At 39.2% G+C, this 25,727-nt stretch overlaps 1 protein-coding gene and 1 long non-coding RNA gene across 3 annotated transcripts in view; both read left to right on the top strand.

The window, feature by feature from the left end:
- The first annotated feature begins 12,785 nt into the window (after nucleotides 1–12,785).
- The window catches only part of USP32 (ubiquitin specific peptidase 32), a 233,469-nt gene continuing 220,527 nt past the window's right edge, over nucleotides 12,786–25,727 (top strand). The window contains exon 1 of one of the 2 annotated variants that reach the window (XM_060646580.2): nucleotides 12,786–13,016. In XM_060646580.2, coding sequence (XP_060502563.1) covers nucleotides 12,959–13,016 — 58 coding nt within the window. In that variant the 5' untranslated portion in view covers nucleotides 12,786–12,958. The remainder of the gene's footprint in view (nucleotides 13,017–25,727) is intronic. The other variant, XM_060646581.3, reaches the window with a different exon arrangement.
- LOC145713121 (uncharacterized) overlaps nucleotides 13,071–25,727 on the top strand; it is a 37,675-nt gene continuing 25,018 nt past the window's right edge. The window contains exon 1 of the long non-coding RNA XR_014136074.1: nucleotides 13,071–25,727. This exon is cut by the window's right edge and continues 19,608 nt beyond it. This is a non-coding gene — a long non-coding RNA (uncharacterized LOC145713121).

Here is a 25,727-nt window from a genome sequence, read left to right as displayed (position 1 = left end):
GAGTACTTGCATAAGAAAGGAAAACAGAACAGTGGTGACTGCACTTATTGTCAACCTGGGAAGCTTTTTCTGGGCAGCCAACAAGCCTATGATGGCCATGAATAAATTTGCTCAATGACCAGCTTGTGCCTTCTAAACTGGGACTTCTACTAGTGATTATTCTGTTTGTTTGGGGATAGTTACACTGGCTAAAAAGACCAGCTTTCTATTTAAGTGTCCTTTTCAAACTGGAAACATGAGAAGATTGTTTCTCACAGCCACTATTTTTAGAGTATGTGCTCTGGGAGCACAATGATGGTGCTTCAGGGGAGCTAATCCCAGTCTCTCTCTCTTTTAAAAATTTTTTTTAAATGTTTATTTATTTTTGAGAGAGAGAGACAAAGAGACAGAATGCAAGCAGGAAGGGACAGAGTGAGAGGGAGACACAGAATCAGAAGAAGGCTTCAGGCTCTGAGCTGCCAGCACAGAGCCCAATGCGGGGCTCAAACCCACAAGCTGTGAGATCATGACCTGAGCCAAAGTCAGTTGCTCATACAACTGAGCCACCCAGGCACCCCTCCCAGTCTCTTTTGTTACAAGGGGGCTGATGCGCATCCTTCTACAGTTTCTCCAGATAAACCAAGCCACACTTAAAGATGCCTTTTGTGTAGTAGGTAACACAAAGACCATTGAAAAGCTGTGTTTCAGCATAGCCAAAAACCCTCTCAAAAAGGGATCTTTCCCAGACTAGCTCTTTAAGGAAATGAGATGTGGAGGAACATAGACTAAAGTGGGAAGTGATAGTGCCTTCTCACAGACACCTGGGCAAAGGGAGAACTAAAGGGTCTTCTCTCAATCTCCAAAAGTTAATACCAAGATCAAGTTAGGACTCACCCCTGGAATAAAAAATATCAAAAGATTAATGCTCAGGACCTATGCCATGTGCATCACATAATAAAAATTTGGGGGGCCACCTGGGTGACTCAGTCGGTTGTGTCCGACTCTTGGTTTCAGCTCAGGTCATGATCTCACAGTTTCATGAGTTTGAGCCCCATGTCAGGCTCTGTGCTTGGGATTCTCTCCCTCCCTTGCTCTCTGCCCCTCCCCCACTCATGCTATGTTTATCTCTCTCAAAATAAGTAAACTCAACAATTTTTTTTTCTATTTGAATAATTTCAAGCTACAAGAAAAGTTGTAAAAAAAAAAAAGAACAATGAAGAATACTCGTATAGCCTTCACTCAGTCATTTGTTAACATTTTAATTAATTTGCTTTATTATTAGCATCCCTCTTTCCCATTCTGTTTCTGTCTCTATGTATATATGTATACACACACTATGCATATATGTACATACAATATATATATTCCAGAAATGCTTGTATTGTGTGCATAAAAAACTGTGTTTTTTTCCTTAAAAGTAAGTTTCACACATCACGGTCCCTTTCGCCTAAATAACCCCAGTGTACATTTACTAAGAACAGGTATTCAAGTCAAGCGATACTACATTTGAGAGTGCCTGGCTGGCTCAGTCAGTAGAGCACGAGACTCCTGATCTCAGGGTTGTGTTTGAGCCCTGTGTTGGGTGTAGAGATAACTTAAAAATAAAACCTTAAAAAAAAAAGAAAAGACAGATATTGTATTTGAGGAAACACACCTGAGGAGCCTCATTTGCACTTGTACCTGATTTAGATCAGGAGATCCTACACTCCAGGCTTGAACCTGATATCATAATGGGGATTTTGGAAAAAGGGGTGAATGTATATTACATACAGGAGAAATGCAAGTTGTTGTGAGCAGACGGCAGGCTGTGATGCAGCAATATTGCTGGAGACTATTTCCCGTCCCCCTTGAACCTTGGCAGAACTTTGTGACCACTTCAATGACTAGAATGCAGCAAAAGTGACACTGTGTTACTTCCAAGGCTAGGTCATAAAAGGTGATACAGCTTATGCTGATTACTCCCTCCCCCGACTCCACACAGATACACACACACTGCTCACCTTTGGAAGCTTGCCACAGTTTTGTGAGGAAAAAGGAAGCATATTACACGTGTAGTTGTTCCAGCCTACAGCTCCAGCTAAGGTCTCGGCCAACAACAGGCATCAACTGTCAGACATGTGAGCGAGCAGGCCTTCAGAGGATTCTACTCCTTAGCTTTCAAGCTGTTGCCGCTGGCTAAATGGACCAGAGTTTAGCTATCTCTGCTGAACCTTGCCCAATTTGAGGATTCATAAGCAAAATAAATATTGTCATTGTTCTATGCCACTAAGTTTTGGGGGTAATTTCTTGTGCAGCAATAATAATCAAAATCACATGCAACAGCACAGGTACATTGACATGTACAAACAAATTACCATGCACTGCAATGTAATTCCACTTAGTGCTCTAGTACTTCAGAAGAATGAAAAAAATTGAGATCAATGAGGGATGGAATATTGAGGATGGAGAAAATCCTTATGTTAGTGTTTGCATAATGCAAGATTGGGTGCAGTTAATAAATGCACACAGTGACCTATAAACTAGAATTTAAGTCTGTCCACTTTTGTTTTTGTTCCAATTCCACAGAAACTAGACGACTTTGGTTAAATTAGCACTGTTTTTTCGAACGGTTGTCCATGAATCTAGTACATGATCTGAGCTACTAATGAAGAGAGTTTGTCTGAATGGGGGAAATTTGAACCCTTTTCCTATGAATTTTCTGGGGACTATCTTTGTATATATTGGCTACTTCCTCAGAGGTTTGCATGAGTTAATTAGGATGTCAGTATTATTTACTAATGCATGCAAAAAAATATATGGGCATAAAGAACTCTCTTGAGTGATATCCAGGCTGAAGTTCATGCATGGATAGAAATCTACCTTCAACCATTAATTATCATACTTTAGCCTAATTCCATTCATTCTTTTAGAACAAATTTTAAGGGTGCCTATTGTCCCCAGAACCTCCTTTCAAGTATTCACCTATTGACAGGTCAAAGAAATCATAGCAAAACAAAAATCTGACAAAGAACAACTAAGCTTCTGTGTGCCTGGGTGGCTCAGTTGGTTAAGTGTCTGACTTTGGCTCAGGTCATGATCTCACTGTTCATGAGTTCAAGTCCCGTGTCGGGCTCTGTGCTGACAGCTCAGAGCCTGGGGTCTGCTTCAGATTCTGTGTTTCTCTCTCTCTCTCTCTCTCTCTCTCTCTCTCTCTGCCCCTCCCTCACTCACACTCTGTCTCTCTCTCTCTCAAAAATAAACATTAAAAAACAAAAACAAACAAAAAACACAACTAAGTTCTTAAAATCTACCTGAAAGCATTCTTCAAATGTTTATAATTCTTACTAAGTATTAGAAGTGAGAGTAACTACCTTGCTAGTTAATAATGCGTTTTGAATTTTCATTTATGTTAATAGCTAGCTGTTTTGTTCATATAAAGGGCATTTCTGATGAGGCAGAGCTTCTTACATTTTGAGTTCCACTTTATACCTCTGTGCCTTTATTTACACTTTTCTTCTTTCCTGGCACACTCTCTCCCCTTCTTTGCTTTCCTACCTCACTGGTGTTACCTTCTCAGTCTTCTTGCTAGTTCCCCATCTCTGAACTCTTTAAAAAAAATTTTTTTTAATGTTCATTTATTTTTGAGAGAGCAGAGACAGAATGAGAGTGGGTTGGGGCAGAGAGAGAGGGAGGCACAGAATCCGAAGCAGGCTCCAGGCTCCGAGCTGTCAGCACAGAGCCTGACATGGGGCTCAAACTCACGACCTGTGAGATCATGACCTGAGCTGAAGTCGGACACTCAACCGACTGAGCCACCCAGGTGCCCCTCCCCATCTCTGAACTTTTAATGTTGGAAGCCCCAGTTACTTTGGGAGTAGATCGTGTCCTTGGCAATCTCATCCAGTCTCATGTCTTTAAGTACCATGATTCTCTAATGACTTCTCAATTTGTATCTCCAGCCTGAACTTTTTCTCACTTCATTTAACTTCATATTCAACATCTCTGCTTGGATGTCTAACAGGCATTTCAAATGTAACAGATCTAAAGCTGAGCTCCTGAACTTGCCCCACAAACCTGCTCCTCCTATTGTCTTCCACATCTCAATGAATAGCAATTCTAGCCTCCTAGTTACTTAGACCGCCAACTTTAAAGTGGTTATTTTCTGACATATCCCAATTCAGTCTACCAATAAATCCTGTTGGCTCTTCCTTCAAATATTATCTTGGACCCAACCTCCCTTAACCCTTCCTGCTTGGATAACTGCATTAGCCTTCCAACTGTTCTCCCTGTCTTTGCCCTACCTTCCTTTCTCTCTTTCTTTCTCTCTCTCTCTCTCCATTCCTTAGTAAACTGTGCACCCAATGCCTAACATGGGGCTCAAACTCACAACCTGGAAATCAAGAGTCACATGCTCTGCCAACTGAGCCAGCCAGGAGCCCTCGTCTTTACCCTTTCGTCTCTTCTCTCATTTTGGTTCATTTTCAACACATCAAAGAGATCCTTTTAAAGTGTTTGACAGATCTCTTTATGCAAAATTCTGCAGTGGCATCCCATTTTCTACATAGTAAGAGCCAACCTCTTCAGGGAGGATATGCCTCCGTCCACTTCCCTACTGTTGCAGCCCCAGTTGCTGATCCTTATACCTGCCAGGAATAAGGTGCCCAGGATATCCACAAGTTTTACTCCACCATCTCCTTCAGATTTTGGCTTAAATGTCATGTTTTTGCTTGTCTCTGACCATTTTATTTTTTTAAATCACCTTGTTTTCTTTGAAAAAATTTATTTATTTATTTTTATTTTAGAGACAGAGCATTCATGCGAGCTGGGGAAAGGGGCAGGGTGGGGGGAGAGAGAGAGAGAGAGAGAGAGAGAGAAAATCTTAAGCAGGTTCCACTCTCAGTGTGGTGCCTACAAGGAGCTTGATCCTATGACCTTGGGATCATGACCTAAGCCAAAAGGCTCAGCCGTATGAGATACCCAAGCACCCCTGACCATTCTATTTTATTTTATTTTCATTTTAGAGAGAGAGCGTGCAAGCAGGGAAGAGGGGCAGAGGAAGAGAGAGAGAGAGTCTTAAGCAGGCTTGATACTCAGCAAGGAGCCCGACAGGACTGGACGCAGGGCTCAAGGTGGGCTTGATGTGGGGCTTGATGGTGAGATCGTGACCTGGGCTGAAAACCCACTGAGCCACCCAGGAGTCCCCTGACTATTCTATTTTAAATTGCAACCCTCATCTCAGCACTTCCTGTCTCCTTTCTCTGCAATTTTTCTCCACAGAACTTGTTACCAACTAACTTACCATTATTTTACTTACTTTGTTTATTGTCTATTCTTTTCCACTAAAATGTACATTTCATAAGACCAGGAATCTTTCTTTGTTCAAATCTGTATATTCAGTACCTAGGACAATGCTTGTCTAGTAAGGCACTTTGAGCTTGTTGAAGGAGTAAATGAACAGCTGATTTCTTACTTGGTTTTTTAAGACTCCCATCCCCCAAGGCTTTCCTCCCTCTGCCACTCCTTTATTTTGGACTCTCTCTCTTCTCAGTTCCCATAACACACTATATTTATCTTGATCATAATACTTCTTAGAGGCTTTAAAAAAAAATCGTCTTGGTATTCCCTAAGGTTTAGCACAGTCCCTTGCACACAGAAAATGTTTAATAAATGTTAAAATCAACTATTTGCAACATCCATACCAAATGTTGGGGCAGTGAATTGTTAGATACGCATGAGTGAGAAACTTAACTTCCTCTGTTTTTATATAAATTTCCTTCCTTTTTCAAAGAAATCCAGATTTGATTCCACTCTTACCCCCAGAATGCCAGTAAGTGAATATAATTGCCAAAAAACATTCAGCCAAATGCTATTTTATAGCTTTCAAATCTTTTTGGAAGAAAATGTTGGGATTTTTAAAAATGCTAATTGTTGGATCAGGACCACCAAACAAAGAATTTTACCTAAACCTAAAATCACAACTCACATACTGCATATTTAGCTTCATGTACTAAAACCTTTGAAGACTAATAATGATTTACCCCATCCCCATTCCTACAGTGAATCTCTCTCAAGGGTTTTTTAATTATACCACAATTACTAGCTATTAAATACTTACATGTAGGCAGGTGCATCTCTGTATCAGAATTTTTGGTTATCATATTTTTTTAGGAGAGTTTTAGGTTTGAGGCAAAATTGAGCAGAAAGTACAGAAATTTTCCATATAGCCTCTGTCCCCACACATACATGGTCTCCCCCATCAAAATAATAGTTATTGATCAAAAGTAAGCCTGGAGTCGAGAAAGGGAGGACAATTAGACAAACAGCAAATTGGTAGTTCAGCAAAAGGTGGAAAAGAGAATAGAAGTATTGTATTAATAACCAGGTGAGAAGAAAACTCAGGGTGAACTAAAAATAAAAAGATTTGAGCTGGCAAAAGAATGTACATTTCAAGAGATAAAGAATTTAAGAACTGGAAAAAGCCTGGTTGAGTTTAAATCTTTCATCTACTAGACAAAGAAATCAAAGTCTAAGGTATACAGCTGGAGTTGGTTTTTCTCAAATATCTAACAAAGCATATTAGTATGATAAGCTGGACTTTAGATGACTAGACAAAGTCTATTTAGAACCTGGAAAGTGAGGTAAGGTATATCTTATCTGTTTACAGCTGGAGTCTGTATTATTCTATGTTTTAACTGCTGATTAGAATTCAATTAATGTACTTATTCTTAAACTTGTAGTTTGTATTTTGCTGGAAAAAGCTGGCCTAAGAGTAAAATGCAGTTGCCACATTAGAAGGAATAAGATCAGAGGAAGACTAAAAAGAAACTGCTTGAATTTTCAGGAACTGTACACAATACCCACTCCCCAACCTTTGTAAACTGTTGAAAGATGTAAATACACCTTCATTGCAGTTGGGGTGGAGGAGGGCAATTTGCAATATTATAAAGAGTAAACATTTACTCACAGGTTCAGTGGGTAGTGCAAATTGTTTGCCAAGCATGGATCGTGGTAAGACAGAAAAAGAGACTTTCTAAACTAGGTCTAAGTTAAAGGCCTTCACTTTGAATGTTTTACTTCTTTGCCATTCTTAGTTTTAGCTTATGTGTCTTGTGAAGCAGAAGCTCTTAGGGAATGTGCCCTGTTGAAATTTTGCCAATTTTAGGTGTCTTCTAAAGAATGATAAATAGAAAGGAGAAACATCTTTAAATGCAGACTAGAGAATGACATTTTTTTAGTCATTCCTAAAATATTTTGTTCAGGTTTAAAATGAAAATGAATTTCATGTTTAGAAAAACAGGGATTCAGGGGCGTCTGGGGCTCAGCGTCCGACTTTGGCTCTGGTCATGATCTCCTGGTTCATGGGTTCAAGCCCTTTGTCAGGCTCTGTACTGAGAGTTCAGAGCCTGGAGCTTGTTTCAGAATTTGTGTCTCCTTCTCTCTCTCTGTCCCTCCTCTGCTTGTGCTCTCTCTCCCTCTCTCAAAAATAAATAAACAAACTTAAAAAAAAAAAGCAGGGATTCAGTTCTGTGCTGGTAGGATTTGTGATAGGTAGAAGGTAATGACAAAAATCAGCTTAAATTGATATTAATGTTAGCAAGGTGAAAGGAAATTGGCTTTCTCTGATACTCTTGATTAGAATGTAAATTGATCCAAATCTTTAGGCTGGCAATTCAGCAACATCTAACATACTCTTAGACTCTGAAGTTCAATTTCTGGAAATCCCATCTACAGATGCAGTCATATATGTTAAGATGATATATGTATTAGGATGTTTATTGCAATAGTGTTTGTAATATTGAAATGAAACAACCTAATGTTTGTCAACAGGTAATTGGTTAATTATACATCAAATACACAAAATTGGCATATTATATATGTTAAAAAGAATAAGGTAGTTCTATAAGGTGATATGAAAACCAATTTGAGCTATACTATTGAGTGAAAAACAAATTGCAGATCAGTATGTGGACTATGAAGAAGGTGTGCAGTGGGTGTAGTTACAGAAAATTGGAATGAGGGAATGAGACTGGGTGAATTAGAAAGTGTGATCTTTGGGGTGCCTGGGTGGCTCGGTCGGTTAAGCATCTGACTTCAACTCAGGTCATGTTCTCACTGCTCGTGAGTTCGAGCCCTGTGTCGGGCTCTGTGCTGACAGTTCAGAGCCTGGAGCCTGTTTCGAATTCTGTGTCTCCCTCTCTCTCTGATCCTCCCGCGTTCATGCTCTGTCTCTCTCTGTCTCAAAAATAAATAAATGTTAAAAAAAAAAAAAGTGTGATCTTTTACTTCACATACACTTTTTTTAGTGGTGGAAAAACATTTTTTAACATAGAATATATATTATTTTCATTAAAAATAGCTTAAAGTGCTTAAAGTTATATATATATTTAAATGTTTACATACTTATTTTGAGAAGGGGGGAGCCTGAGTGGGGAGAAGCAGAGAGAGAGGGAGGGAGAGACTCCTAAGTACCCAAGCAGGCTCTGTGCATCAGTGCAGAGCCACGCAGGGTGTGATCTCATGCGAGATAGTGACCTGAGCCGATATCGAGTCAGATGCTTAATGACTGAACCATTCAGGCACCCCTAAAGTTGTATTTTTAGGGGCACCCAGGTGTCTCAGTCAGTTGGGTGTCCGACTTCAGCTCAGGTCATGATCTTATGGCTCATGCACTGGAGCCCCGCATCGGGCTCTGTGCTGACAGCTCAGAGCCTGGAGCCTGCTTTGGATTCTGCATCTCCCTCTCTCTCTGCCCCTCCCTGGCTCGCACTCTCTCTGTCTAAAAAAATTTTTTTAAGTTATATTTTTATTTATTCTAAAACACAATATTTTAAAAATACAACACAAGTGACCACATCCTTATATTGTGTCATTATAAGGTGACAAGTATATAATACTGGGGAAAAAAATCAATTCTCTTTTTTTTTATTTAATTTTTTATTTTTTAAACTTTACATCCAAATTAGTTAGCATATGGTGCAACAATGATTTCAGGAGTAGATTCCTTAGTGCCCCTTACCCATTTAGCCCATCCTCCCTCCCACAACCCCTCCAGTAACCCTCAGTTTGTTCTCCATATTTATGAGTCTCTTCTGTTTTGTCCCGCCCCCCCCCCCATTTTATATTATTTTTGTTTCCCTTCCCTTAAGTTCATCTGTTTTGTCTCTTAAAGTCCTCATATGAGTGAAGTCATATGATTTTTGTCTTTCTCTAATTCACTTAGCATAATACCCTCCAGTTCCATCCACATAGTTGCAAATGGCAAGATTTCATTCTTTTTGATTGCTTCTTCTTTTCCATTCATCCATTGATGGACATTTGGGCTCTTTCCATACTTTGGCTATTGTCTATAGTGCTGCTATAAACATGGGGGTGCATGTGTCCCTTCGAAACAGCACACCTGTATCCCTTGAATCAATGTCTAGTAGTTGCTGGGTCGTAGGGTAGTTCTATTTTTAGTTTTTTGAGGAACCTCCATACTGTTTTCCAGAGTGGCTGCACCAGCTTGCATTCCCCAAAAAAATCAATTCTCTTATTGTATAGGCATGCTTCATACATTGTTGGTCTCACTTGGTGAAAATAAAGTTATACATGAATTGGGTGCTGTTGCACCCTTCTTTATTGTATTGACCTCCCTGTCTATGACCTAAGCTTCTTTGGCAAGTACTAAAATGACTCTGTCCTATTCCTGTGTGATTTCTTTGAGAATAAACTGAGGACCTCTGTCATTTGGGTTGCTCAACTGGAAGCAGAAATTACATGCCAATCTCCCATGCTTTAAATCTTCATATGGACAGCTCTTTCACAGGTATGTAATTATAGTGAAAACAATGGTTCCCCAAGTGCAACCTAATGCTTAGAGTCAGGTCTCTGGCCAACTCTTCAGTGGATTAAAGTGAAATATAATGAAAGTGAAGAAACTAAATGATTAATAGAATTCCTTTAAGCATGAGAAGTAGACTTTAGATTTTCTACATAATCAAACTTAAGTACTGTGTCAGTTTTAACTTAGAGAGGGGTGTTTAACATTTGACTGCCTGATACTGTGTAATACAAACCAAAAGGCAAGTTTTAATCCCAGCTTAACATTTAAAATTCCCATCAGACATAACTGTCTGCTTCACTGCTTTCAATAATATGCTTAATTTAACTCAGACAAAGGAGAAATACTATTTCTTAGTTTGCTATCTCAACTCAAAATTTTGAGAAGTGTGTAATCCATGGTAAATGCTGTGATGGGGTGAAAATTTTTATGGCCCTATAGGAAGCCAGGCCTGAAACCAAGCAGGAGAATTTTAAAGTTCTTGTGTGTTAGTACTGCTCTAAATCTTTCATTATAAAGTTCATATTCTATTCTTTGCTGAGTATAATAATTTACTATTTCATGTGACAGATTAAGTCCAACTCTAGTTTCACCTTTCAAGTGTGGCAAGTACTACAAAGACCTAAAACAATTTGCTTCCAATTCCACTATAAATCAAATGGGTAGATAATCACGCAGGTCTGTCTTTTGTGCACCAAGGTTGGCTTTAGGTAGTGATTATCTGGGACAGTAGTAATACTTAGGTATGTTGCAGTTGAATTCTTGAGGGTCTTTTCCCCTGTATACAGCTGAGCCCTTAAGACTCACTTCCCATTAATTACGATAATCTAAGTATAGGCTGAAGATGACAGAGTTGTTTTGTCTGGATACTTCTGTCTACACCAAATTAATGATCTGGAAATTAAAGGCTTTGAAATACATTCCCAACCCCTTTATTCATGGCCTTTAACTAATCTGAGGTCTTAAAATTAACTGCCTCACAGTGAACTGGAAAGGGCAACACAGTGACTAATAAAGCCACGCTGCTCATCTGGTCTGCCAGGAAAGGTGAGTACAGAAACAAGAGTATTACCTTCTTTCTTTAGCAGAGCATATTATAATCTGTTGGCTTAAGGAATTAAAATCCTTTTGCTGGGTCTGAATTGCCTAACTGGCACCTCCTGTGTAATCTAATCCAAATGGTTATTTTTTAAAAGTTCTTTCCTTATCCAAAAGCTTTATACTGTGACTTTGAGGGTGAAGACTAACAAAAACAAATTGAATAGACTTAAAAAAGTGCATTCCACTGTACATACAGTTAACTTTTCTGTTTTTTTTTTTAAATGTTTATTTTTGAGAGAGAGAGAGAGAGCAATTTAGGGAGCAGCAGAGAGGGAGGGAGACAGAAGATCCAAGGCAGACTGCTTGCTGACAGCAGAGAGCCCAATGCTGGGCTCTAACCCAGGAACCCAACTGTAAGATCATGAGCTGAACTGAACTCCGGCTCTTAACTGAGCCACCCAGGTGCCCCTATACAGTTAACTCTTGAACAGTGAAAGGGTCAGGGGCACAAATCCTCCTGCAGTCAAAAACTCTTATATAACTCCTCCAAAACTTTGCTAATAGCCTACTGTTGACTAACCAGAAGCCTTGCCAATACTTGCCAATAACGTAAAAAGTTCATTAACACATATATTGCATGCTATATATAACTTACAATAAAATAGACGAAAGAAAATGCTAAGAACTAAGGAACATACATTCACAGTACTGTACCGTATTTGTAGAAAAAAAGAAATCTACATACAAGAGGATCCATGCAATTCAAATCTGTGTTGGTCAAGGGCCAACTATACCACATCTATTCACCTGTCCATTGTTGGACACCTTGGGTTGTTTCTACATTTTAGTTATTGTCAATAATGTTCTATAAATATGGGTGTATAAATATGTGTCCCTGAGTTCAATTCTTCGGGTATATACTTAAAAAGTGGAATTCTGGGAACTCTGTAAATCTGAGAAATTCTGACATGTTACAACAGCGACCAACCTTGAGGACATTATGCTAAGTTAAATAAGCCAGTAACAAAAGGGAGAAATACCATATGATTCCACTCATGAGGTACTTAAAAATAGTTGTTAGTATTTTACCACAATTAAAATTTTTTTTGAAAAGCAAGAAACTGTTGTAAATCTCATAAACCTCACATCTCCCATGGGCGGGCGGGGTGGGCAATGCTTGGACATAAGCAAGCTGAAGCCTTTTGCACAGCAGTTTCCAGTAGAGGCAGGCTCAGAGGTGGGCTTGCCAATGTGAAAGGAAATCTAGAGTCAACAGGGGTGGGGAGGTACAGGTAACGTGAAAAGAAATATATTCTAAACTTTGTCACAAGGTTCATTTTCCTCAGGGATCTCCCCACCAGGATTAAGAATGCTTTCATCACAGGAAATCCTTGAGAGTCTCTTTTCTTCTCACAACTCCCTCCCAGCCAAAAATTTCCGTAACGTTAGGAGTTTCTCCCCTGCCTGCCTCTTTCTCTCACTGCACCCCTGAGACCCCGATTCCCTAAGATTCCACCCAAGACAGGGCCTGACCAGGGCCAGACAAACCGCCAGTTGCTCCAGCCCCGCCCGTCAGGCTCCAGAACGCGTGGGCGGGAGACGCGGCCCCGAGCGCCCCGGAAGTCACCTCCCCCCCCACCCCCGCAGACGGGCGGAGGCTCCCCGGCATTGCGGCTTCGGATTGGAGGGAAACTGGGAGATGATGCGTTACGCGCGGGATCCGGCCCCTCCTCTGCGCTCCTGCGCGCGGAGAGCTTGGGGCGGGGCGAAGTGAGTGGCCCCCGGCGGCCATTACCCGGAACAATCCCCGGCCTCGGGTCAGGTGACCCTCGGCGGGGCCGGCGGGAGGGGGGTGGGGGGAGGGAAAAGGGCGTGAGGAGGAAAGGGAAGGGAGGAGAGAAAAGGGCGGAGTAGGAGGGAGGGGAAGGGGGCGGGGTGGGAGCGGGTCACGTGATTAGGCATGGAGGCGGTGGCGGCGGCCGGGAGGAGCTGCCGGGGCAGAAGCCGCACTTGTTAGTGTGGGGAGAGGAGGGGGCTGGGGGACGCCGACACCGTCACCCAGGGACGCCTAGTCGCAGGCGGGAGGGGGGGTGGGGGCGAGATTAGGCTCCGACCCCCGGCCGAGGGGATGAGGGGAGCATGGGCGCCAAGGAGTCACGGATCGGATTCCTCAGCTACGAGGAGGCTCTGAGGAGAGGTGAGGGGGGGAGGGGTCTGGACGAGGTGCGGGGGAGGCCAGCGACAGGCTGCCCCGAGGGTGGGTGACCGGGGAAGGGGAGGTTGAGCGCTTGAGGGTGCCTGAGGAGGATGGGAAAGGAGGCCCTCTTTGGGGGAGCGACGGGGAATATTATGAGGGAGAAGGGTCGGGTGGGAGCAGTGTTTGGGAATTGGGACCGTATGGAAAGGGGGAGAAGCTTTCCCAGAGAGAGGGGTATCTGGCTCTGGCACGGAAATGCCCGTGCTCTTTGGTGGCGTTGTTATCTTGGATGTGTCCAGGGAAGTCTTCTCTCCCTCCTTTCTTGGGTGGCATCAGCCATTCCAGCCCCCCTCATCCTTTACTGCCATTTTCTCATATCACTCCTTCATAAAACCCGACAACATCCTAAGCTCATACCCAACAACCTTGGTTGGAAGGGAGAGGGGAGGCGGCTGCAAAGCCCTCTTCTCTTTTTGCTGTTGGAAGCCCCTTCCAGTAGTGGAGTCTCCGCCTTTTCCGAGGGCCTTTGCTAGTCTCTAGGGGGCTATCGTCATCCACTCCTGCCACCCCCTCACCTTTTGAGCGGCTGACTTTGATAAGAACGACCTGAAATTAAGTTGTATTTGAGGTGAGATGAGACTGGACAGCTGGTTTTGCACAAGACCTTGTCTTAGGTTACATCTCCTTAGACGTTGGCCAGAGCCTTTTATTGCACTTGATCCCCAGTTCTCACCCCCTCCCTTCCTATAAAATGGCATTCGGAAATTCAGCATTCTGATATTGTGTTATAGCTCCCTTTAGAGACCGGCCTTGCTGCCAGTCCTAGCCTGCTGCTTATTGGCTCTGATGCAGTGTGTTGCTAATAGCCCCAACCCCCTACCACTTTCTCTGATACCGCTGTCGGTGATTACTAAAGCACACGCTAACTGGAAGTGTCTGTTGCAGTTTATGGCCGGAATGTGACTTAATTTTTCATGAGTGGGATTTGAGTGTGTGTGTGTATGTATGTATGCGTGTATTTCTTTTCGACATTTAATGGGGGTTTTTTTTGATAAGAAGTGAAACATTAAGCAGGTTGGATGCTTGGCATTATTGTTAACAGGTTTCTAAGTCAAGAAACCAGCCTTGCTCCAGGTGATGGTTTCAGTAGCTAAGGATATAAAATAAAAATTGGCTTGAAAGACAGACATTCAAAATGAGGATTTAGTAGTAAACTCTTGTTTGTATGTAAGAAACAAAGGTAAATTCAGTGGGATATCACCTGAAAATAAAGAATTTAGGTGTATGTGTTCATTGTGGACTGACCAGAATAACGAAAATATGCTTTTTATATCTTTTTTTCCTACAGAACAATGAATGATTGTTCTTATGGACAATTTTACTTGAACTTTTTTCTCAATATGAGAAATATTCCAAATTCTTGATGTGTTTCCAGCCCTAGTAGGCTGGTCATTTCCGGGATGCTGTTGAGCCTGACAGGTCTGGCCTCAATTAGGCAATGGCTTTACATGGCATGAAAGAGGACATCAATCAAATTGATTCACAGCTTCATGGTTTAGAAGTATTTTGTTTCTTAAGTTTGAGGGTGATGTAGCTGGCATTAAAGGAATTCTAAAATTTAACTTTTATTCAACTGTACCCCACTTTCTCTCATATCAAACTAAGGTTTTAGTACTTTTGTAAATATAAAGGAAATAAATAGTTGGTGTGTTTTAAACTGATTTGATTGAAGGTCTTTGTTCAATTTATTATGAAGTGTTTGCCTGTTGAATTTAAAATGTATATTTGAAGAGGTAGCAAAATATTTGTTAAAACCTTTAACTCTTCTTTGAATAAATTTGTTTTATCAGTTTTGCTCCAGAAGAAAATTAAAGCAAAAGAGAGAACCAAACTGATAAGTAGTATTTCTAAATGTAAACCAGGAGCTTTTTTTTTTTTTTTTTTAAAGTGGGCAATTCTTTTGAATATACTATTTACCGTAGTAAATGTTAGACTTTAATATAGAATTTCATTTACTGAGGTTATATAGAAAGAATTTATAAAACTTTTGGTAGAGCTAAAAAATGGTCTGGGAACTTTTGGCGGGGGCACATGAACTAAATAGGTACCAAAACCTCTATCTGTTGGTCTTATTTACTTTTTAGGGTGAATAGGGGTGGGTGTTAGGGAGAGGATTGGACAAACACAATGTAGGTTATATGAATCACTGTACAAGTAAAAAAGCAAGTTTGATAAACTACTGAAATGCCTACCCCTCTTGGCTTTCTTAAAATTACTGACCAGTAAATAATGCCTAACCATATTTAGGTAGTATTAAAAAAAATAGTCAACTGTATATTGCTGGAAGCAAACATGGAATTGCAGGCAGTTTATCTTGTAAAACAGAGCCTTGGAAATGGAGTGTTATGTTAATGACAGATAACACTACCTAAGCGAAGGGCAGTTTAGTGACTTCTCATTTACATTTCAGAAGCTCTAGAAATTAGGAAGATTGATTTTGCATGCTATTTTAGCTAGACTGTGTGCCAGTTATATAAACATTAATAGTTTTCTGAAATCATACCTTTAAAGTTTTTTAAGGGAGATTTGTGGTAGCTTTTATTTTTGTTATCTATCTTGAATATCTTGAATAGAATGCAAATAGGCTTTTCTTTGAAAGGCTTGACCCTGGTTTAGATTGCTGGTATTTTCTGAAGTACATCTACTGTACTTCACGAGTACTGAGAATTTTAGCAGCTATGTTCATCTCTTTATTTCACTTCCTATTGCATCTAAGTTTGTGGCTTGTGTATTCCTGAAAATATATTCTAAATGCTTGGAGCATAGTATTAAAAAATATTGAATGAAAGAGTTGTTGAAGTTTAGAGTATTTTAGAACTCTGAGAAACTTAAAAATCTCCAGTTCTTTAATTCTTTCTTCCTGCTCCTCTCTCCGTTTCATCATTCTGGAAACTGAGAATAATAAGGCTTTTTTTCCCCCCTAGAATTGGCTGAATTAAAATTGTCCTTAACTTTTAAATGATGTTAATAAAATATAGTGGGTGAATTTCTTCTAATCCTTTTCCTTAAGAAGAACTGGGGTGCTTGGGTGGCTCAGTCAGTCGAGTGTCCGACTTTGGCTCAGGTCATGATCTCATGGTTCGTGAGTTCAATCCCTGCATTTGTCTCTGTGCGGACAGCTCAGAGCCTGGAGCCTACTTCTGATTCTGTGTCTCTCTCTCTCTCTCTGCCCTCCCCTGCTTGCTCTCTGTCTCTCTCAAAAATAAATAAACATTAAAAAAATTTTTTAGAAAGAATTTTGGCACTTTACATTGGACTAAATAGTTGAGTGATGAAATACAGCAATTTTTACTGAGTGCTACCTGTGACTTAGGTACCAAGGAAGCAAAGATGACTAAAACCCTCTCTCTAGGAGCATATAGCCTGGTCAGTCCACTGAAGTGTATGTAACTCAAGGTGTATGCAGGACTATCCATATGAGGTAGGGATAAAATACTGACACATCTTTTTAAAGTTGTATTTTGTGAATTTTTTTTTTAATTTTTATTTATTTTTGAGAGAGAGAGACAGAGCATGAGCAGGGGAGGGGCAGAGAGAGAGGGAGACACAGAATCTGAAGCAGGTTCCAGGCTCTGAGCTGTCAGCACAGAGCCCGATGCGGAGCTGGAACTCACGAACCGTGAGATCATGACCGGAGCTGAACTTGGACACTTAATTGACTGAGCCACCCAGGTGCCCTTATTTTGTGTATGTTTGATAATGGACAATATTTGCAAAAAGTAGTATATATGTATATCATTTATAAATAACTAACATATAGTATGTTAAATTCTACAGTGCTATAGAACGAAGTGCTATAGGAATGTAGAGTGTGTGTTGGTGTATTGGCCTGAAAGTGCCCTAACACTATTCATTTCATTGTATGTGCTCAATAATTGTGTATTAAAGTGTTTTATTTCCTCGTCACTTAAAGGTTATTGTCTTTGCTAGTGAAATAATTAAGCATGTAATAGTTGAAGATTCCAGTACTTTTCATTTTGCTTATTATCTACCAGCGCTAATAAGCTCTAAAACATTGACTCACCAATCAAGATTTTATTCATCAAGTTTCGTAGTGTTAATACTAAAATCTCGTTGATATTATACTGCCTATGATGTGATGTTAGGTGGTTTAGCATAATATATCATTGTATCAGTGAAAATTTAATTTCACAGTTGGCATCTTCTAGGATGCACTGTTTTCTCTTATTAAGGCACTTAATTTGCCTTCATCTGAATTTATTAAATCTATCAGTGAACTCTTCTTGCATTACAGTGGAATTGCAAGTTTTGGTTAAGCCATTTGCAAGTATACCTAACCAGCTGTTATTATACATAAAGGAGAAAAATGGGGCAGTTTTAAGTTAGTCTCTTTATATGTAGTCACCTAAATAATTACATAGGTGCTGTTCTTCATAGTCTCCAGTTCGACACTCCTTATGGAGTGTCCATGACAAAGAGGAGATAAATACACTAATGAACCCTGGATTTGGGGAGGATGAGCAGAATGAGGTGACATCACTTGATGGATAATGGCCTTCCATTTACCAAACTGAACAGCTGTTGTTTTTTTTTTTTTTTTTCTTTTCTTTTTTTTTTTTTTTGTTAATTGTTTGTCTTGTGCCTGGTTAGTGAGACTTCACAGTGACAGCATTCAGGGTCGCCTTCCAGAAAGATGTGTAAGTAACCTAGGGTTAGTAATGTGGTGACCAACCAATCATGAGTTGTTTTTTCAGGAGAAAAGGAAGATTTTTGGTACTTGATAATATGTAGGTCACAGGAAAAGTTAGAGAAATGATTATTATTCTTGCTAGGACTATAGGAAATCCATCTTTGGATTTGGAGTACTAAAGATTAAGTCTGAGAGCTGGATTAGAAGGTTTGATGTTAAATAGCTGCAGAGGTGAAGGTATTTTATTTATGAATTAAAAGTTGGTGGTTTTGGGGTGCCTGGGTGGCTCAGTTGGTTAAGCATCTGACTCTTGATCTCAGCCTAGGTCTTGATCTCAGGGTTGTAAGTTCAAGTCCTGCATTGGGCTCCATACTGGGTGTGAATCCTACTTAAAAAAAAAAAAATGTTGGTGATTTGAATCTGGACAACATGGATAGACCTAGAGGGTATTATGCTAAATGAAACAAGTCAGATAGAGAAAAGCAAATACCATATGATTTCACTTATATGTGGAATCTAAAAAACAAATGAACAAACCAATAGCAACAAAGAGAAACAGACTCATAAATATAGAGAAAAAAGTTAGTGGTTGCCAGAGGGGAGGCGGGTGAGGGAATGGGTAAACTAGGTGAAGGAGATTAAGAGGTACAAACTCCAGTTATAATTAAGTCACGGGGATGGAAAGTTCAGCAGAGAGAATATAGTCAATAATATTGTAATAACTTTGGCGACAGATGCTAACTACACTAATCATGGTGAGCATTTTGTAATGTATATAATTGTCAGATCACCTAAAACTGATATAATGTTGTATGTCAGTTATACTCCAATTAGAAAAAATGGGCGATGGTTTGATAATGGTACTGAGAAGACTAAGATGGGACTAAGAGTTCTTTTCATACTGTATCCAGAAAGTATGGCTTCTCTGCTCAGGACTTGTTTATGCTTCTGCTTTTACCTTTTAGGCTTCATGATGTATGTATTTAAATTGAGCCACTGCAGGGGCACCTGGCTGGTTTAGTCTAAGGAGCATGGGACTCTTGATCTCCGGATTGTGAGTTTGAGCCCCACATTAGGTTTAGATTACTTAAATGAATAAATAACTTTAAACAAAAAATCTGCTTTTTAAAAAAATGAATATTTAAATTGAGCCACTCCACCTCTTTCTTTATGCGAATAAATTTTCTTGTTCCTCTTATCTAGTAATAAGGATCTTTTGAAAATAAAAGGTGGATCATTAATTACTGACACAAAAGCCTGATGAAACTAGTATTTTAGTATTTACGTTAAAGTCAGAGACCTATCTATTAGAAGACCTATCTATTCAAAGATGAAGGCCTTCTTTAACACCCTTCCTTATTAGGGATTTAATGTTCATTGACATAAGTCTCTTTTTAGTTCAGGGAAATCTCAAGTTAATAACTATTTTGTAGACAAGGGTCAGAAAAATTGATATATCAAGACCTTGCTGTAATATGGTTCTTGGAATCCTTGATGTTGCACAGCATTAAAGGAAACTATGCTAAAATGAAGTTTTACAAAGAAATTCTCCAGCTCCTCTTTCATTTCCATAAAGAAGTTAGGTTGTCTCAGCATTGTAGCCCTCAGAGGAAAAGGCTTTTAAGGTTTGCTGTGATTCTTGCCTTTTTTAATGACTTGTGAAAGACTCTAAAGAGATTGCATTATGAAAAGGACCCTTCTATCAAAGTAGTCCTCCCCTAGTCTTTCTTCCAGGATAATAATTAGTACTGCTATTGCAAGATAGTTGCTAAAGTGAAGAATCTTGCAGACTTCCTCAGTTTTTCCTTCCTTTCACCATCTGGCCTATCTTCTTATCCCCAGTTTGAGTTGGCCATCTGACTTCATTTAGTTTGGTATCCAGTCTAGTCTGTTAACTTCTATTCATCTTCACTGCTGCTACTCTAGTCCTAGCTGCCATCATCTCTTTCTAAGATACCATGCAGTGGTTTTCTAGTTTCACGGCAGCAGCCAGTGTAATCCTACAACTCAAATGAGATTCTGTTGATTCCTTTCCTCTCAGGCTGGAAAGGCTGCTTACAAATTTTCACAGGTCTGGCTCATTCTTCATACCTGAAGTCCAAGCTCTGATGGCCTTAGTAAGGCCTTCTCTTATCTTATATGAAGTGGTTTTCCATCAGTGTTGCACTATTCTGTAACGGTCATTTGTAGCTTTTATCATAATGTATAATTAACATGTTTATTGTCAGACATGATCATGAATCTCCGGTACCAGTATAGGTGCAGTGCCAGGTGTATTTTAAGTGTTCAGTAAATATTGGATGGCGGTGAATGTATAAATGATGGGTAGAAGATTTGGAGAACTTGAATAATGTTTGTAAGGTTGGAGGGTAAATGATCAGGTACTGATAAGGACTCAGTATACCAAACAATGTATTCATCTCAAGATTTCCTTAAATCAGCTTTGAAAAATGTGCTAAAGATTTTGAATGATAGATAAAAATGTAACAGCCTTAAATATAATATATAATTTTATCTGTTTAGTTCAGGTATTTAAGTTGATACCTCATAATGTAAATTACTAAGTGGATATTAAGAGACTAGTGTGTCATTAAGTATTATGTTTATGAACACTGGAGAATGTCTTTTTGTAAAAATGTAATATTTAATAATTTTGCTCATGAAATGATTTATTTTTAGACAGTGATCTTCATGTACTTTTCATCCATGATGACAAGCATCATCCTACTGCCAAATCTAAGAGTTGGAAACTTACTTGTTTAAAATGTACAGTGTTAATTTGGAAGCTGAGAATAAGATTTACATCAATATACAGAGTGTTCTCATTGGTTTGAAATAGTCCAGGTGATTTAAAAGTAAATTTTAGGGGCACCTGGCTGGCTCAGTTGGTAGAGCATGCAACTCTTGATCTCAGGCTCATGAGTTTGAGCCCCACATTGGGCATAGAATTCACTAAAAACAAAATAAATAAATAAATAAATAAATAAATAAATAAAAAATGTATGTATAGCTTTTTAAAATATATGTTTATTTATTTATGAGAGAGAGAGGCACAGTATGAGCAGGGGGAGGGGCAGAGAGAAGGAGAGACACAGAATCCGAAGGAGGCTCCAGGCTCCAAGCTGTCAGCCCAGAGCCTGATGCGGGGCTCGAACCCATAAACCGTGAGATCATGACCTGAGCAGAAGTCGGATGCTTAACCGCCTGAGTCACCCAGGTGCCCCCTCCCCCCCTTTTTTTGGCTCGAAGTTTCTTTTTCTCTTAAGTTCCATAACTAATGCTCCTCCTCCCTCCTTCTTTTCTAGTCTTTTAGTTTTAATTTTTATCACAGTGATATATGTACAGAATTTAGAATCAAATAGTTCTACAGGGTTACTTATGAAAGCAGTAGTACTGTTACCCTGTCTCCCTTGGCAGTTTTCTTCTGCTTATTATCCAGTACTTTTAATATTTTAAATCTATTAATTGGTCTTTACTTTTTATCTCTAAGTAATATATTTATATTGATACTTTTTTTTTCATTTAAGGAATGTTTATTTGGCATCCCAGTATTAAAGATTAGGATTTAGCTCTTTATTTCACTGCTACCTGCCCTCCAGATACACACATGTACGCCCCCTGTAGTCCCATTTCCTCATCTTGGTATATGTATATTTTAATTATGGTTAGATCATTGTTCAGTATTTACATGATTAGGTTTTTATAAATGCTTTTCACAGCTAAGCCATTTAATATAGTAGGATTACTTTTCCTGTATACTTTCCTTCTAAATATTTCCTTTAATAATTATCTTCTCTTTTATTTGCTTGGGATTCTATTCACTATAATTCAACCCCCAAAATCCCACCAATAGTTAAATCTAATCCATATATTAATGTTCACTTGGCTCATTATATTGGAAAATTTTTTTGGAGCTTTTTGGCCTATTCAGGTCTGTACCTATTGCCTTTGTGCTTGAAGCATAGCTGCCATGCTGGGATCTTCTTTACCATTTATACTGAGATTTCCTTCAGTGTTCTGTGTTGGATCTCCTGTTGTATGCCTTGTTTCCTCTTTCTTGACTTACGCGTTATTTTGATGGAGCTTGTTCTCTGGTAGCTTCCTGAAGAAGGGTGCAATGGGTAGTGAAGCTTTAAGGCCTTCATTCTTGACCTGGTGCTTTCTTGCTTTAAAATAATTCTTATATCTCTATTCTTTTTTTTCCACTCTTCAGTTTCTAAGAGGCTGTCTCTGTTTTAACCAAGTAATTATACTGATACTGAAGTTCCTTTTTAGTAATCCTTAATCTCTGGTCATGTGGGTCTTAATTTAAGCCTTAGGGCAGATTCATTGCATGGTCAGTTAGAAACTGGGGTAAGAGGAAGACATTGCCCTAGATTGCAGTTTTCATGATCACATACCACTAGATTGTAAACCTCCATGAGGGTGGGGACATGTCTGTTTTGTTCACTGCTATTTCTAGCAATTGCATGTTATTTGTCCTATGTTAGCTACTCAGTACGTGTTTGTTGAATGGCTGAATTGTATATCAAAGCAATCTTTTCTAAAAACCAGATTAAACTTTTAGAGAAAACTTTGTTCAGGATAAATGTGTGTGTGCTCATGGGTGTATGCCCTGAGGTTTAAAACTTGTATTTTTATATCTGTGTACATATATTTAAATGCATCTTTTGCCTTTAAAAAATGTTACTTGTATTAATGTTTTATTATGTCATTTCTGGCTCTGCTTTAAAGTTGGTTTTGGAATCTGTTGGTGAGCAGCTGTGGTAGGAAGCTGTGGTGGGTTTAGAGCAGTTGTTTGATTAATAAATTTGGTTTAGAGATTCTTTAGTTTATGCAAGCATCCATAAGTGAAATATTTCACTGTGTGGAGTTTTATAGATCAGAAGTTAATTCTTTGTCAGAGATGCTGAGGTAAGAATACCTCTTTACAGCTAATTATGGAAGGACAAGAAATTACTTATTCTTTATAGGCTTAGAGGCATAGTAAGGAGTAATTATCTAATGGTGGAAGCATTTTATATTGTCACATTACTGGTACATATAGATATAAATTGAAGTTGACAGAAGATTGCCAAATAAATTATATTTAAATAATGAAAGAAATAGGATATCAACTGAATGAGCACTTGGCAGTAAATAACGTCATAGAAAAATGTTCTATTTTGAGTGGAGTTTTTTTTTTTTTTGGAGCGTGTTTTTTAATATTATTTCAGTAGAGTCCCAAACTAAATGCAACTTATTTTTCCACAGATCGGCTTATATATTGCATGTATGTGGTTTACTGCCTATGATCCCAAGCCAGAAACCTGGTTTATCAGTTGAGACCTTTTTTTAAATTTTCTCTGTTCAAATTTAATCCATCACAGTGTCCCTTTGATGATATCTTCTTACTATCTTACGTTTCATCTGCATCTTTTTTTTAAAAAACTTTTTAATGTTTATTATTGAGAGAGGGAGGCAGAGCATGAGTATGGGAGGGGCATAGAGAGGGGGAGACACAAAATCTGAAGCAGGTTCCAGGCTCTGAGCTGTCAGCACAGAGCCCAACGCAGGGCTGGAACTCACAAACCACGAGATCATGACCTGAGCCAAAGTCGGATGCTTAACTGACTGAGCCACCCAGGTGCCCCCTTACTTCTGCATCTTTAAAGTTACTGCCTTAGAAAAGGCCTTCTGTCCTCTGGACTATTATTAGTCTCCTATCTCCTCAATCCATTCTTTATATTTCCACCAGAATAATCTTTCTGAAATACACAACTGGTCATTTTACTCAGATGCTCATCAGTGGGAAGTGCCCAACACCTATGGTTTGAAGACAGTCTTTAGTCTGGCAAGCCCTTGTAGTTTCTGTGATTTGGCTTCTGTGTGAACACTCTCTGCCTTTGAAATGCTGCTTCCTAGATCTTGGAATGCCTTCCTTTATTACTTACATACACTAAAGTGCACAAATTTTACTATATAGCTTAGTGAAATTCTAGCTATGTACCTAAGCAACCACCATGCAAAACCAGGATAGAGAGCAACATTTCTAGCATTGCAGTAGGCTCTCTCTTGCCCTCTCCCAGTTGATACTGCCCCGCAGAGGTAACCACTATTCTAATTTCTATCCCTATACATTAGCTTTACCTATGTTTGAGTCTTGTATAAATGAATCATACAATATTCATTTTGTATGTGTGTGCATGGTGAACTAAATTTTTTAAATGAGATGCAAACCCATTTTTTAATTTTCATGTATATATTAATACACCCAGAGCACTGTGTTCTTTTTTCTTTTTAAGTTTATTTTTTTGAGAGAGAGAGAGAGTGCATGAAAGAGAGAGAGGGGGAAAGAGAGAATCCTAAGCAGGCTCTGCACCATCAGCACAGAGCCTGACGCAGGGCTCAAACCCACGAACCACAAACTCGTGACCCAAGCAGAAGCTGGACACCCAATCAACTGAGCCACCCAGGTGCTCTATTTTTTTAATTAATTAAAAATTAAAAATTTTTTTTTTTTTAGTTTTGAGAGAGAGTGTGCGAGCAGGGGTGGGTAGAGAGAGAGAGAGAACTCAGAGCAGGCTCCAGGCTCTGAGCTGTCAGCACTGATGTGGGGCTCAAACCCACAAACCAAGAGATCATGACCTGAGTCATGGATGCTTAACTTACTGAGCCACCCAGGTGCCCATAATTAATTAATTTTTACTTTAGAGAGCACATGAGCAGGGGTGAGGGGCAGGGGGACAGAGAGAGGTGGGGGATTTTAAGCAGGCTCCATGCTCAGCGCAGAGCCAAACGTGGGGCTTGCTCCCATGACCCTGGGAGCATGACCTCAGCCAAAATCAAGTCTGATGTGTAACCAGTTGAATCACCTAGGTGCCCCATGAACTCATTTTTGAGACCAAATTTTACCTTTTGCAACTACATGGATGGAACTGGAGGGTATTATGCTAAGTGAAATTAGTCAGAGAAAGACAAAAATCATATGACTTCACTCATATGCAGACTTAAGAGACGAAACAGATGAACATAAGGGAAGGGAAACAAAAATAATATAAAAACAGGGAAGGGGACAAAACAGAAGAGACTCATAAATATGGAGAACAGACTGAGGATTACTGGAGGGATTGTGGGGGGGGGATGGACTAAATGGGTAAGGGGCACTAAGGAATCTACTCCTGAAATCATCGTTGCACTGTATGCTAACTGATTTGGATATAAATTTGAAAAAATAAAAATTAAACCACCAAATTTTAAACCTTTTCTTTATGAAGTACATTTCTGAAAAGATTACCAGTATCTTGAAATTAGGACTAGTGTATTTTTTTTTTTATTTCCAGAAGCTGGCATAGTGTCTGGCGTGAAGTATGTGCTTATTGATGAATTGACACACATCTTTCTCCCTGAACTGACAGCTTTACCAGATCCTTATCCATTAAAACTAAGCCCAGGCATCAAGTCCTCTCAGTAGTCTTCCCTCATATTGCTCCTACTTTTCCTCCTCCTCTCTGCTGTAACACACTTTGATTGTAGTGGTTATCCCTCTTCATTACAGCTGCTAGTTTAATTGGCTGTCTACTTTGAGTTCTGAAATCCTTGAGAATAACTCTAGAGCTTAGAAGGTAATAAGGCAGGGCTTATTAAAATGTTGATTGAATGAATGGGTGCCCTCTGAATAAAGGAGAAAGCTGACAGAATAAAACTAATAGTCAAAATTTGGTAAATTGTATTTTTATGGGATAAATTATAGTTTCATGACATTTATACAAATATTCAAATATTCCAGAAAAATAAACATTTAAAATTTGGGTTAAAAGGAATATCTGCTTGCCCTAAACTAAAATTACCTGAATTTATGAAGCACTCAGTAGAAAATATGAAGGAAAAGGAAACATAATCTTATACGAAAAGACTTGTAGATTTGTAAGTTGTGTTATAATTAGCAGCTAAAAACAGCATTAAAATTAATGCTCACATTTTGCAGGTGAACCTTGATTGGTTCTGAGACACTCAAATTT

The sequence above is a fragment of the Panthera onca genome, chromosome E1 (genome assembly GCF_046562875.1).
Source record: "Panthera onca isolate mPanOnc1 chromosome E1, mPanOnc1 haplotype 2, whole genome shotgun sequence".
NCBI lineage: Eukaryota > Metazoa > Chordata > Mammalia > Carnivora > Felidae > Panthera > Panthera onca.
This window is presented reverse-complemented; position numbering and strand designations above follow the sequence as displayed.